The sequence below is a fragment of the Spermophilus citellus genome (genome assembly GCF_964194105.1).
Source record: "Spermophilus citellus genome assembly, chromosome: 3".
In the NCBI taxonomy this organism is placed as follows: domain Eukaryota; kingdom Metazoa; phylum Chordata; class Mammalia; order Rodentia; family Sciuridae; genus Spermophilus; species Spermophilus citellus.
Genome location: NC_138184.1, coordinates 188,162,914 through 188,178,875, shown reverse-complemented (window position 1 = coordinate 188,178,875; position 15,962 = coordinate 188,162,914). Strand labels below are relative to the sequence as shown.

The 15,962-nt window shown below is 36.0% G+C and overlaps 1 protein-coding gene across 3 annotated transcripts in view; it reads left to right on the top strand.

Annotated features, from left to right (window-relative positions):
• The window catches only part of MET (MET proto-oncogene, receptor tyrosine kinase), a 117,220-nt gene that overhangs the window by 74,021 nt on the left and 27,237 nt on the right, over positions 1-15,962 (top strand). For all 3 annotated transcript variants that reach the window (XM_081288265.1, XM_081288263.1, XM_081288264.1), the window contains 4 exons: positions 3,112-3,330; positions 9,843-9,989; positions 11,975-12,131; positions 12,334-12,474. In XM_081288265.1, coding sequence (XP_081144391.1) covers positions 3,112-3,330; positions 9,843-9,989; positions 11,975-12,131; positions 12,334-12,474 — 664 coding nt within the window. The remainder of the gene's footprint in view (positions 1-3,111; positions 3,331-9,842; positions 9,990-11,974; positions 12,132-12,333; positions 12,475-15,962) is intronic.

The window sequence follows — 15,962 nt, the reverse complement described above, 5'->3', positions numbered from 1 at the left end:
ATTTTTTTATTCAACAACTAAAATTATTTGGTTAATAAATATTGTTATCTTAATCGTAGAGAACTGATGTCTTCTAAATTAATTGGGCTGACATTGTAAACATGTGTACACACACACACACACACACACACACACACACACACACTGTTTAGAAGCAAATGAAGATTACCAACTGGAGACAGTGTTGCAGTGTTTTTAAAGACAGTCAGTGAATATAGAAATGTCAGCATTCCTCCAGCTCCCTAGTGCATCATAGACTATTGACCCTTTTGTCCTGATAAAACCCTTGGATAAAGCCTTTGACCTTGCTACAGCATCTTTCTGAAGCAGCAGACTACAATATTTTCTTAACCTTCCATTCTTCTTATCATTCTTCCTGCCCCTTTGTTAATACATTATCAAGTAATGAGAGAGCATTAAACTACTTATCTCCTAGAGTGTGGATATTATTTATCTTTTCTCCATCTTTCCTTATTTATTTGCAAGATCAATCAGAATTTAACTGAATACCTCCTTAAAAGTGACTGGCCCATTAATTTCAGTAGGTCACCTTAAAATGGTCATTTTTATTTATAATTTAGGAAGGTTGGAGTTATTTCCAGTGGCCCCATTCTTTGTGTTGATGTGTTTTTGTAATCTAGTTGGACTTGTGCACTCAACTTAGAATGAAAGTTCTAAGTGCTCCCGTTCAACAGGGTCTGGACAGGGCAAGTGATAGATTGAATTACAGCACTTTGTTTGAGATTTCTCATCCAATATTTCTTGAAGCCTAAACCCACCATGTTCTTTAATTACAAAAACCAATTTGGGGCTAAAAATGTCAAGCTAAATCACCAAACAATAGGGTCATCTCAAATGAGATTTTTCTTGACCTTCTCAATCAGCCACATTGCATCACCTCTAAAGGGTATTATTAGATTTTTATCATATTCCTGAGAGATTGTACTCCAGGGAGTCACCGCATGAAGTAAAAGGCTTTGAAGACAGTCCCCACACATGGCCACAAACAATGTTAGAATACCACTGCTATTAATTTGGAAGACATCAGTTCTCCACGACTAAGATAACAATATTTCATTAGCCAAATAAGAACAGCAGTAACCTCTTTGGTGTTGGCATGTGACTTTTTAAAGTAGAAATCCAAGAAATTATTAATTTATCTAATTGATAACAAACCTACATTATTAAAATAATAACTAAATTAGCTTTGATTTCCCTCACCAGCATTAAAATGACAGATAGAACAGCTCTTAGCTTCGTTCATTTATATGTAATCAAATAATTACTGAAAACTTTCTAGGTATCAGAGATGCACATCCCAGGGAAGAGCTAGGCAATGATAGAAGATAAAAATCTTTTCTGTTAACACGTCTGGAAATGTAAACTTTTGTTGCTTAAGCCACAAACCGGTTGTTACAATAGAACATTTATTATTTAACAAATAAAAACTCATGGTCAAGTCTGATTTATATATATCTTCAGCTACAATAACTTTAATCCAATAAACTCAAATCTTTTAAAATGAAAATAATCGCCTTCTCAAAGCTAGGGGTGTAACAGTGGTAGAGCACTTGTCTAGCATGCAGGTGGCTTGGATTCAATCTCCAGCACCACACACAAATTATTATAATAATAATGATCTTCTTAACAAAAGATATATTAATTTGTTAATGCACATTATATCCCAGAAGCCTGCTGGTTATTGTGTAGCTCCAAATTATTGTTGTTATATGGAAAATCATTGTGATGACAATAAAATTGTTCATTTTCACTTTTCAAGATGGTAGGAATATTTTTTAGCATTACAGCATTAATTTGAGATAAAATTAAATTATATCAGTTTTAGTTCATATCATATCACTGTTTTATCTGCTTACAACACATATTTTTAAATGTAGACTAAATGTTTAAATTATTTTTAAAACAACATATCAAGCACCGAATTCTGTTTGTGCTTTTTATGAATATCCTGAGGCCTTTTTCTATTGTGGAATAAGTAATTGTTTTATCTCCAACTATACTTGTCAAAGAAAAGGAAATCTAAGGGATGTTGTTGCTTGTTTGTCCTTTCCTTGGGGGGAAAAAAATCACAACTGTTTAACCTTAAATGTACCACTTTGTATTGCTGGCTTTAGTCTAAGTACAATCAAGAGGAAACTACATTTTCCAAAATTCCATAAATCAGAATTTCAAAGGGGAAGATTTGAAATGAGAGATGAAAGCCCATGAAATAATAGTAGCTGAGCCTTTTTAAAATAGAGAGCATAGGAAGAGATGTACCAATGTAAATATATAATAAACACAAAACAAAACATGGGTGCTACAACAGTGAGTGTCATCTGTAATGGCCTGAGATATATGCACTCCACTGTCTCTTAGAGCTGTGATCTGATCTAATGAACTCTGCCAAGCTCAGTTTCTTCATCTGTAAACTGGATGCTCATAGCACGTATCTTCAGGATTATCAGAGAATTAAATGAGATCAACCTTATAAAACATTCTACACAGAACCTAGAACTCAATGGTTAATAGCTTAAAACACTATCAACGTTATCTAACTACATATTTACTTACATCTTAACCATAGGATACTTGGTAATTTGTGAAGCACTTTGCCATACAATGTCCTGTATTGTGAATCACTTTTTAATCTTAATTCCTAAATAAGGAAACTGAGTTTCTAAGGAAGGGCTTTGCCTCTGTTTCTCACAGCTTGAGTTAAAGCTAGGATCTAGACCAAGGACTTCTAACCCCAAAGTCCAGCTTCCACTCATCCATAGCTGCTTCACAAGACCAGAAAGCAGTCTCTCCAGGTCACTGTCCTGTCTTCTTAAGGAAAATAAAATGATGGAGTGAGGGCTATTTGCAGATAGATCAACATAGCTTTCTCTGGGCCAGTGAAGCTGTGTTCCTCCGAAGACTGGATTGTTTGAAAAATTTTGCATCTTCCAAGTTTCTAGAATTGTGTTTTTGAACATTAGGAAATTAAATGCAGTTTTTTTTTTTTTTTTGACAATTGTGTGTTTTCAGTTGAAGTTGTGAAATGTGAAAATTACTATGGATTTTGTCATACTCTGTCCTGTTGACAGTGGGTATTTTGTCTTCCTATAGGCATGTCAGCATCGCTCAAATTCAGAGATAATTTGCTGCACAACTCCCTCACTGCAACAGCTGAATCTGCAACTCCCACTGAAGACCAAAGCCTTGTTCGTGTTAGACGGGATCCTTTCCAAATACTTTGATCTCACTTATGTACATAATCCTGTGTTTAAGCCTTTTGAAAAGCCAGTGGTGATCTCAATGGGTAATGAAAATGTACTAGAAATTAAGGTAAGAATTGCTTTAAATGTTCTCTGAAGTCATAAACTTGAATTTTATATCTATGTGAATAGAATAATTATACTTGGTCATTGTATATTATGATACATCAGCAAATGCCTAATCTCTGAATAACCAATTTTTTGACATAAAACTAAAAGATAAGTTTAATTGTGGATGGCTTTTTAATGAAGTATTTTTAAAACCCTTCCTTGGTGTATGTTTTAAAGTAGCAAATGCAGAACGCAAATCTATTTAAATAGGTTTCCTGTAATTCATTGTCCTGATGGTGCTATGCTTTTCTTATTTCAACTGAATGTGCTCATTGTAAGATACGAAGTAAGGACCATGAAAGTAAATGCAAAATTGCAATTCTGTATTTTCTTATAATACGTGGAACTTTCTATCTGGGCGTTGTCACCTCTAAGCTGATTTATAAATGGAACTGGATTTCTCCCATCTTAGGAATATGTTAGCTTCTAAATATAATTTAATAGAGATAAATAACAGATCATCTTTCTAAGCCAGGCTGTTGCAAATAAAGAACACTGAAGTCCAGAGGGGTTAAGTGGTTTGACAAGTGATGAAATAGTAGAACAAAGACTAGAATATAACTCTGTCATGTCACTTCAGTCATTTTTACCTCAAATAATAATAAAATAGACAAAATGATTAGGACTTTAATTATCCATAGCCCTAGTCATTAAAAACAGCAATATGTTCATCCTGCAATGTATTGTTGTACACATTCAGAACATTTTTGTGAAAGATTATCTGCATGCAAATATGAATGAACACAGAGCAACAGGAGCATCCTTATTTAACAATAAAATAGCTTGTCATAGGTCATCTCCATCTAACCAATGTCTCTACTGAAATTTTCCTGATTTTTCCACCAGAATTTTCTATCAGAATTATCTGTCGACTAACTCGTGCACACACTACACTCATACAAGTTTACTAACCCCACAATTGTGTTTTGCACAATAATTAAGCAGTCCCAGCATGAAATTAAATGGAAGCCTGCTTCAATGAACAGCACGTTTACCACAGCAGAGTTCTTTCATCTGCTTCTGTAATTAGTTTTAGAAAAGAAGAAAGAGCTTTTATCACTTTTTTTTTCAATAAAATTAATCTAGTGTGACCTTTTGCTTTCAACAATTACTGTGTTTACTGTTTGAAAGATTCCATTTGGTTTTCTTGATGAAAACAAAGGTTTATGTGCAAAGAGTTTTACGCCCAAAGAAACTCTATTTTCTCTTTCTGTATCTATGATGGACAGATGAGAGATAAATCATTCTTTATCTACACTTCCAAGCACAGTGTTGTGCAGAAGAGAAAACTTCTTTTTCGATAAAGTAAATACCCATTATTCAACATCCTTCAAAATTGTTGGACCAAGAAAAACGTGATTTGACATCATCCTCATCCTATTAGTGGTATTTCTAACATAGCCCAAGGGGTTTCTGGAGACAAGCACAAAGCACTTCCTTTTCTTGGCTATATAAAGATTTACTCTTTTTCTCTAACAAGTGTATAGCCCCCTGCCATGTCACAGAGCAGTAACAGTGGGGCCAGGAGCAATGGTTTTGGTATCATGATTCAATTCCTTATTCCATTTTCCTTAAGTATAAGAAGAAATCTAAGGAATGTTATGCATTTATTATGACAGTGATTTAACCCTTTCTTGAGGCAGAAACAAAAGGAAATGAAGCATAAAAAGAGAAGGCTTTTTCTGGAAAAGCAACAGTGTGCTTTTATCAAAAGAAAGGCGACCTTGGGCTGGGGTTATGGCTCAACCGTAGACATGTAAGGCCTAGCACATGTAAGGCCCTGGGTTCAATCCTCAGCACCACATAAAAATAAATAAAGTAAAAGTATTGTGTCCATATACAACTAAAATAAACAAATAAATAAATATTTAAAAAAAAAAGAAAAAAGAAAGGTGACCATTTTATTTCATATTGGGCTTGTTCAATTACCATTCAAACCATGAGTGAAAAGCGTGTTTGTCTTTCACCAGTGAAAGTACTGTGGAGACAACAATGTATTTGAAGTGAGATTTATTCTTTACTTCCAGGAAGAGCTCATGGTCCTTAACCAAACATTCCTGAAGGAATCCCTTGGCTAAAGAAGGGATTATGGAAGTTTCCAGTCCTAGTTTTAAGAGTTGCCTCAGTGAACAGTTAACCCAGTGACAAAACAGTGTGCTAAAGGGCAGCCAAGTTTGAAGCAAGAGAACACAATAGGTGTCAAAGATCAGTCACTGCTCAGAATGAATTAGAAGCCCCATGGATGTAGGAGGGAGTTCATGAACAAGTCTTCAAGTCCATGAAGCCAGTTGTGGACCGAACACATGGTAGAACACAGTGCCCCTATCAACAGCAGCTCACACTTAGGAGGAAATTTACAATTAATCCAGTACTTTGACATATATTATTTCATTTGAACTTTACATGGACCTATGAGGTTTGGAGGTCAGTAATGGTTATCCCCATTTTTAGTTAGAAAAACAGGTTTAGAGAGATTAGTTTACTTATCTTAGGGTCACCCAGGGAGAAAATAACAGCACTAGGGCTCACATTCCAGATTCTTGAATCCAAATTCCAGCAAATTAACTAAATTGCGAAGCTTCTCATATTAATCTTCATTAAATGTATGCCAAAATAAATAAAATACCCTTCATAAAAGAAAAACGTTTCTATCATATGCTATGTAGATATCTCTATAGTTCTTTAAGTGAAATAGCTCTAAACTTTTTACAAACATCTAAATATGATTATGTTTAAAGAAACCTTATATTTTCCCTATTTGTCTTATTATGTGACTTTTTGTGCATGGACATATTTCCTGGAAAGTAGTCACTAGAAAATTACATGGAATGAGGATGGCCTGACACTGCCCAGGAGTTTTATCCTATTCTAGTGCATATAGAGATATATGGTAATAGACATGCTTCAAAAGACCAATCTGGAAAACTCAGCTCAAACAGAAAAGAAGGGCAGGAAGATGAGCTGAGGCAGGGAATAGGGACTCAATTATAACACAGTGAACACAAGGACGAATGTTGAGAGCTCAGGTGGAGGCCAGTCCTCAATTACTAAGCATGAAAAAGGCCTAGATGAGACCATCATTCTGAACCAGCCCACTCCAACCAGAGGTCGTATTCTTCCTTCCACCACTAATTTACCTACAACTGTAGGCCAACCCCACTCACAACTACCCTGAGGCCAGTTCTCACTCCAGACTAGGTGGAAGGGAATGGTTTTCTTTCTCAGGTCATTGGATTCAGCATCCACATTTTATTTTGTGGCACTGATGTCTTACTCTCCAATAGTGTTCTCCTGGGCTGCATACAGTAGGAATTCTGTGAAAACATGTATCCCAGGACACACAGACAAGCACCTGTGGTTCCACAGTGGTTCCCCAAGTACAGAAGTAGTCAAGATCCCCGTAACCAGTGAAGAAACCAGCTTAGTTTTGGTTAGTCTCAAAGCTACAGGAAACTTTTTCCTTCAGTTACCTGTTAAAATCTTGCTGAACTCAGTTTGAAAACTTTCTGTGAAGGTTCTGTGCCTGGATTCTAAGCGAGGTACTTACACCCCCAAGTAAAGTGTTTATCTCATTCACCCCACCACCCAGTCACTGATTTCCGGCTGGCGACCTCCCTGAACTGAACTGTTCCTGTCTGCGTGCTGCTACCAACGTGCACCTTACTGCTTTCACTGACTCAAACTCATCACTACCACCTGGATGTGAAAACATACAGGATCCCTTCTATTATATTGCAATCTTTCAACTCTTACTCATTTCCACTCCTATTTGCTCCATTCTGTTGCCATCTCAGACATGTAGCATCCCCAGGCCTGAATAAAGTAGAAACATTGTGTCTCGGCCAGGTGGGGTTATGCACACCTGTAATCTCAGCACTCTGGAGGCTGAGGCAGAAAGATGGCAAGTTCAAGACCAGATTCAGCAACTTAACAAGGCCCTGAGCAACTTAGGAAGACCATGTCTCAAAATTTAAAAAAAAAAAAAAAAAAAAAGTAGCAAGGGCTGGTCATTAGCTCAGTGGCAAAGTACCCCTAGGTTCAATCCCCAGTACCAAAAAGAAAATGAATCTCACCTGGCCAGAGTGGGAGAGGGAAAAGGCAAAGTGTATCCTAATGTGACACATTGGGAACCATTGGTATTCGTTTTAGAAATGCACCCACTTACCATTACAATGAAACTCTATTCATCTTTATATTCTCAGTGGGGAGACCTGGGTCTAACACATGGTAGATGGTAAGCAGATTTTGTATCCAATAGAATTTGATGTCCTTTGTGACCTAGTCCTTTCTTTTGTTTTTTTTTTTTTTTAAGAGAGAGTGAGAGAGGAGAGAGAATTTTTAATATTTATTTTTTAGTTCTCGGCAGACACAACATCTTTGTTGGTATGTGGTGCTGAGGATCGAACCCGGGCCGCACGCATGCCAGGCGAGCGCACTACAGCTTGAGCCACATCCCCAGCCCAGTGACCTAGTCCTTTCTTGAAACTCAGTTGTCTGTATGTAATGCAGGAATTACAATAATACCTAGATGGGGATGTCTTTGCAGGATAGAATGAGATAATTATAACTCTTCATTGTTCTATATGCATACGGGATTAAAGATCAGAAAGTTCCTTTTCTGTTGCTTTATTTAAAAGCCCGTATTTTATCATTTCAGTGACTAAAGAACTGAGCTGATTTTGTAAATGTGTTATCTTTTTAATAATAGTTGATAGTCAATGATAAATAGTAAAAAGCAAATAATAAGAGTCCTAAACATACACATTTTTTAATAGCTCAATAATGCTATGTTTACTTTAAATGACAAAAAGTAGCCTGTACCTATTTTTTTTTTAACTTTTCCTGGTTGGAAATCATCTCCTCCCTTATAGGCATGGAGTGTCAGTATCACTGCTGTGATATCTGGACTTTTCAGCTTTTATGACAATCACATACACAAAGCTGATGGTAATTTTTCATGTAACTCATTGCTCATCATTTATTCCTTGGTGTGTGAAAAGTGATTCATTGTTCAGCTATATGCTCTGCTCTCATTTTGCCTTTAACATCCAAGGAGCTCCTAGCCTAAAAGAATGAGCCTTGGAGATGGAAGTGCAGTGAGTTCATCCCTTCCCCCAACCTTACTTATTATCTAAGCAAGCATTTTAGTCCTTCTCTCATAAATCAAGCCTTCCAGCTCTTTAATCTTTTTCTCTGTCATTCTTTGAATTCTCTCCAATATGTGAGTAAGGGCCTTGGCCTTCCTCAGACCTAACCAACAAGTTGTCATTTGAAGCCCCAAAGTGACCTATTAGATTTATGTTTTTCTATGTTGAATTGCCCTGTGTGGCTGACCTGGATCAATGGATTGCTCATACTGCCTCTAGGAATATCATAAGGATAGTTTTTGTCTATGTTCATTTTTTTATCCTATATCAGCTTCATATTATAAGGAAATACCTTCCAGATCCTTTTCCTAGAATAATATCTGACTTATTAATCTGTTGAGATCTAGTGAGACATTGTATGTAAAAGCAGTTCACCAACTATTATAGACTATATAAACAAAGTAGCAGGGCTATAGTTACTACTTGCTGGTTTTTGTCTATGAGAAAAATTATAATAGGTTTTGATACATCTCTCCTTAAAGTAATGACTTGTTTAATAAATAACTGTACTCATTAAGTCTTGATATGAGAAATCGTATTCATGTTTACATTTCTTTCCCAAGGCTAATGATTGATGTCTTCAACAAAATGTTGATGCTTTAAAAATTCCTGATGGTAACTTTAGTAAACTAAATATGTCAAATTGAGTAATTTTGAAAAATCCTCATGTAACACTATAATTGTTCAAACTAATGTAATTGTGCTCTCAAATCATAATGAAGGTCATGTGGCATCTTAGAGAAATTTCTTTGAAAATGAATTCATTTATGCATTGGATTCAAGTGTGTAAGAAAAATAAGAAACTGCCCAACTCAGAAAAGGAATTTTTGGTGCAGGGCAATTACATCAGTGCTCTGGAGATGGGACCTGGGTATCAATATTTTTTCAAGCGCTAAGTGTGCTTCTAAAAGTGAAGCCAAGGTTGAGAATCATTGCATTAGGTAGTGTGAGGCAGAGCAGCAACTGAATCTCTATGTGGCTTCTTTTTTGTCAAATATTGATACCCCCTGAAGATAATAATAAGATTATTGTGAATAAGATGCCATTCAACATAAGAACGTAAAATAAGGTTCTCCCTTTTCTCTAAAATCTGATTTGTTGGAAAAGCTGTGTCCTGTAATTCCTAATTAGTGCCTTGAAATGGTTACACTCCCCTTCTCCATCCCAATTCTCACAAAAATGAACATCATAAAATCACATGCCTTTGCAAACAAATTAGCCTGCATTTGCAATACATCTATATTTCTCTATAATTATCAGCATTCCTGCAAACCTGTGAATGGTTAACATCCTCTTTTCTTTCTTTATTTTTTTTTTCTTCCAGGGAAATGATATTGACCCTGAAGCAGTCAAAGGTGACGTGTTAAAAGTTGGAAATAAGAGCTGTGAGAATATACGCTCACGTTCTGAAGCCATTTTATGTACGGTCCCCAATGACCTGCTGAAATTGAACAGCGAGCTAAATATAGAGGTGGGGTTCCTGCATTCGTCTCATGATGTAAATAAGGATGCCAGTGTAATTATGTCACTCGGAGGCTTAAAATAAATCATTAAAGCTCATTTGTGTGTTGGCTTTGGCTCATCAACTCAGCCTCAATTCCTAGTTGTTATTTTAGAAATAGTGGGGTTTTTTTGTCACAGTGTCTCCTTCCCCAGGCTTATGAGGCTGGATATCAAAAGTTCTTTCTATCCACAATGCCTCTCCTTTAAAACATACTGAAATTCTCAGTGGGGATAAGGGCACACCTAAATGTCCTTCCCCCAATCTCTCACCACCCCAGGAGGCCAGAGCCAATGTATCACTGCCCACCACAGTGATCACAAATATATGGATCTCCATAAATATAAGAAGTCATATGCACTGGACCAAAGATAAACTATTTTATGTAACTTCTGTCATGCAGATAGCTAAATCAGATAACTTAGAACCCAAATGATTCTTTCATTATTTTTAACAGCTTTATTGTAATATAGCTCGAATACTATACAATTCATTCATTAAAAGTGTACAGGTCACTTTTTTGTTATATTCGTTATATTACATCATTAATTTCTTTAAATTGTGGTAAAACATATATAATATAAAATTTGCCATTTTAACCATTTTAAATGTGAAATTCAGTGGCATAAATTGCACCCATAATGTGTAACCATTGTCTAATTTCAAAACTTTTTCATCACCCCAAACAGAAACTATGAAACCATTAAACACTAACTCCAAATTCCCTTCTCTCCCTGATCCCCTGGTAACCTCTAATCTCCTGCCTCTATGAATTTGCCTATTCTAGATGTTTCATGTAAGTGGAATTATACAATATTTGTCCATTTGTATCTAGCTTTCACTTTCCTTAGCATGTTTTCAAGTTTCATCAACATAAACATGTATCAATACTTTATTACTTGTTATGACTGAATAATATTTGATTGTATATATATCACATTTTGTTTATACAAGAATAAGTGGTTTTTAAAGGATTCCTGGAGTCTTCTGTAGTTATGAAGTAAAGACTTACAAAAGAATTAGAAAATCGAATACTGAATCATGAGATCAGAGTTGGAATTTCAAAATAACCATAAATCAAAAATCATAAAATGTTAGAACTAGAAGGGAACTCAAAGTTTCCTCCCTGTATCAAAACTGATATAAAAACCAGGTGTAATGCCCATGCCCATAATCCCAGTGATTCCAGAGGCTGAGGCAGGAGGATCACAACAAGTTTGGGACTAGCCTCAGCAACTTAGCAAGACTTTGTCTCCGAATTTAAAAACAAAAAAATTTTTGAAAAGGTAAAGCTCAGTGGTAAAGTGCTCCTAAGTTCAATCCCCAGTACCAAAATTTTTAAAAACTGACATAAAAATATTCTGAGAGGGCTGGGGTTGTAGCTCAGTGTAGAGTGCTTGCCTAGCACCAGTAAGATACTGCATTCGATCCTCAGCACCACATTAAATGGCAAACAAAAAAATAAAGGTTAGTTCTTTAAAAAAAAAATTCTAAGATTTTATTGTCCTATAAAAATTGATTATTTGCCTCTTTTGGATGTTCTTTCTGCCATCCACCCCACTCTCCCTAGTAAGGAAAAATTAATTTCTTACTTTTTCTTCTTACTCCCATGATATAGTTCACATTATAGTCTAATGATTTATTTGTGTGTTGTCTCCTCTAATATACTTCATTCCTCAAGATGAAAAACTGTTTTATCTTTTTATTCCTATTACCCAGTTATAACTACAAACAGCTACATGCATTATATGAGTACTTTGAGGATCAGTATTCCTAATTCTTCAAACACTGAGACAGAATTTAGGAATCTCATTACTCCGAAGGCAATTATGCCACTTCTAGAATGGTAGTAACCAGGTGGTATTTTGGGCCCAGAAAAATCACAACCCTTCCTGGATGGTATATTTTATATCTGTCATGACCAAATTCTGACTTTTTTTCTTTGTCATTTTTAGTGGAAGCAAGCAGTCACTTCAACTGTCCTTGGGAAAGTAATAGTTCAACCAGATCAGAATTTCACAGGATTGATTTCTAGTGTTGTCTCCATATCAGCAATACTCTTATTATTACTCGGGCTTTTCCTGTGGCTGAAAAAGAGAAAGAAAACAAAAGGTGCATTTTTTTGTTGTTGTTATTGTTTGTTTTAAGAAATTCTCTTAGAAATAGAGTTATTCCAGTTTAACCTTGTCACAGATCTATGTGTGCTGTCACATGCAGTCCATGACACCTGTGAGCACTGGGCATTGGGTCAAGTGTTCAAAACCAGTGACAGCAAAGTCTAACAAGCCCTGTCTCTCTCTGTCTCTGTTTTAAGATCTCAACAGTGATTTAGTTCGCTATGATGCAAGAGTCCACACTCCACATTTGGATAGGCTTGTAAGTGCCCGGAGTGTGAGCCCAACTGCAGAAATGGTTTCAAATGAATCCGTTGACTATCGAGCTACTTTTCCAGAAGGTATGTTTCAGTTTATTGTCCTGAGAGGTACCTAAATATATATACTTCTGTGGATTGTGGCATTGTTGTTTCTTTTTGCTTTTGCCTCTATAGTTTTAATAGGCCTGAGAGAGAAGCATTTCCCTCTGCCAAAGAATAATTTAATTTGATGCAGAAAGAATTACATGGCTCTTCCTTTAAGATTAACTCATGCATATATTATATTAATTTCAGTGTCTGTGAACTCTAGTGTCCCAAAAAAGGTGGATTTTAAAATCATTTGAGCAGTGCTGGGGATGTAGTTCCATGGCGAGCACTTGCCTAGCATGTTTGAGGCCCTGAGTTCAATCCCCAGCAGTGTAAATAAATAAATGAATAGAATCATTCAAGCAAAGGTAACTTATTGGCTGAGTACAAAGCTAAGAAATTGTGACACTCTCTTTAACAACTCAGGAAGAGCTAAGTTACAAAACATATTTTTATTTAAATAAAAGTCAGAGCTGCTACATTTTTACCTTGTTGATCTCCACATTTTTTAATTATACCATTAGAGATCTTTTGAAGCATTTTCAAGGAACACAGCCATTTACCTACAACATTCCAGGACTTAAATATATTTTGAGTCTTATCCAAGAAAAACCTTCATTTATGCTCTTAAGCAAGGAGAGACCAACATCATCTGCTTTGCAAAACACTAGGCCTGATAATGGTCAGAGTTAACCAGAGCTTTTCACATTGTTTTATTTAAAAATCTCCTGCTCAAAGCAAAATGTCTGTATTGTATCAGCTGCATTATCTTTAGAAGTTACAGGACATGAGTCAAGCACAAGCATTTCCCTGGTTGAATATTTACCATTGGACAAATAAAATGAGTCACGGGCAGTTTTGGATCCTGGAAAGTTAGAAGTTGCTCATCCAATGAGCACAAGACCAATGAAGCATTCAACTTTTTCAGCACTTGCTGCCTCTTATTTTTTGAAGCTCTCTTGTTATTTCTGTAAATACTGTTTTTGCCTACCTGACTCCATTCACCTTTAGAAATCAATTTCTTTAACAATATGGACAAAACAAACCTAATTTGTGGTTTTGAAACTTAGATCTAGTTGGGATTTCATATTCATATTTAGTAACTCTAACCTGGGATAAAATTCAAAAGTTATCTTTTTAAAAAGGCTTTCCTAACCTTTCCAATTCCTTACTCACCAAACCTCTATCATCATTGCTAAGAACAATGAGCTGCTTCCTCCTGTCTACTTTCAGCCTGCACCTTGGAGATGTGGATAGGTAACACAGGCAGAAGAGGGCCACCTGCAGAGAAGAGGAAGGGAGCCAATGCACATCAAAACATGACAAAGAGGCAACCACAGACCTTCTCTCTGTTACTGCTGGTGTAGCCTGATAGTCTTCTTTCAGGGAGACCCAGAATTCTCTGTGGTGTTACACCAGTGTCACATATTGGTGGTCTAAATTTGGTTTTGTACTATCTGAATTCAGCTAAAGGTTCAGTAGAACTTCCCTGCCAAAGGACCTTTGTCTTGTGTCCACTATAGAGTTCCCTCAATCTCTGCACCTCTGAGAATTTACAGCTCTGATCTCTAGGTACAAAGGTTTGGGAGTGAAGATGAAAGGACTGAGTTTAGAGAGGCTCAGTTGCACTTTTAGCCCCTTGAGGAAGGTTTGGAGAACCTGACCTTGGGATTAAAGGAACAGGCATTGAACTAGACTTCCTCCTTCCTTCATTCATCAACATTTCAGGTACTTCTTATTCATTCCACATCCACATTTGAAGGTCACAACTGTCATATTTCCAGCTAGTGATTACCATGACTGTAGGCAGCACCCAAAACTTTTCTAGAACTACTTTTGAGATTTACTGTTCGGGCCAATTTTTATTATTAACCAGCTATATCCACTGTGGAAAATACTAAAAATGCTGAAGTGGGATTTGAAATATCAGAGTACCATCAACCTTTTTCGATCAAATTCTGATTCTCTTGTTGATTCGAAAACAAACAATATTATCAGTTGGTGCCCAAACTGACCTCTCCCAACACATATGAATGACCCTCTCCTCCAATGATTGCCTCTTACCCACCTAGGGTATCTTTAAATCAGTTGCTGTGGTTTTGATGCCCCCTCTCTGATATATACAGATTCCAGCATCAAGAGCAGAGCAATTGGTGCTTCTCTGCCCTGTTTGGCAGTGAGAAATATACATGCAATACAACAATTTCTTCACCCCTAAATGAAAATCAAAACCAAAACTTCTTACAAAAGGAAACCTTGTCTGAAGCTCTTACAAAGCTTTGGTTGTAAACAAAGACTTATAAGGAATGCAGACTCCTGTCCAAGTCCCCTCCCCTAAGCAGTGGGGATGGCACACTGACCAGGGTCCAAGCTGCCTCTAAATAGTGATAACAATAAATCTATTGCTATCACCACAAAGTAGAGAATGTACCACTACTGTGAAAAGCTTTTTTTTTAGCTTTGAAACTGTGGCCATTATATATGTAATTATATGTGTATATGGGTTGAGCATCCCTAACTGCCCCCAATCTGAAATTCAACATGTTCCTAAATCTAAAATATTTTGAGCATCATATCAGCACTTAAAATATTTTGGATTTTGGAGCATTTCAGATAGATTTTCAAATCAGGGCTGCTCAGTGAGTAAAGTCTATGCAGATATTCCAAAATCTGAGAGAAGCTAACATATGAAGCACTTCTGTCCCAAGCATTTTAAGAAAGCCATACTCAGTCTATATGTAATTATGTATATTTTATTCTGCACATTTTTCCTTGGCTAGGAATTTGCACAATATTAATTATTTCCATTCATAAACACCAGACTCTCAAAAGACATTATTTTCATTTTCTTACATATGAGCTGGATTTTTATGAGATTAAGCAATTGTTTTTAACTGTCTTTTCTGCTTCCCATTTTTAAGGAAATATTCAAAAATAAATTTCAAACCTGGCTTTTTGCTATTAATAAAAAGAGAAACATCTAAGCAAATAAGGAGACTAAAAAAACTAATGTATTGTCTACTTAAAAGAAAATTTGCCACCAGAAAGGCAATTTGTAAATCAATGGAAATGTAACTGATGTGACACAGCAATCTGTATACGGGGTAAAAATGGGAGTTCATAACCCACTTGAATCAATCTGTGAAATATGGTATATTAAGAACTATGTAATGTTTTGAACAACCAACAATAAAATAATTTAAAAAAAAAACATAAAACCATACTTGATCTTAGGAAAAAAAAAAAGAAAATTTGCAAGTGTTTTATATGTATAAGCCAGTATCTTTCCCCAATTTATTACTATTTTTATCTACCAATTCCTTTGTAAAGGCTATTCCCAGCCTCATTTGATTCTATAACCACCATTTCTTTAATCTTAAAATTCAGGCTTCACTATCAATTTAAATTAATTTACTACCACTGTTGCAGCCTCCCTAAGTGAGGTTTTACGCCTGTTTTCTAGTCATTTTGTTTTATCTTGC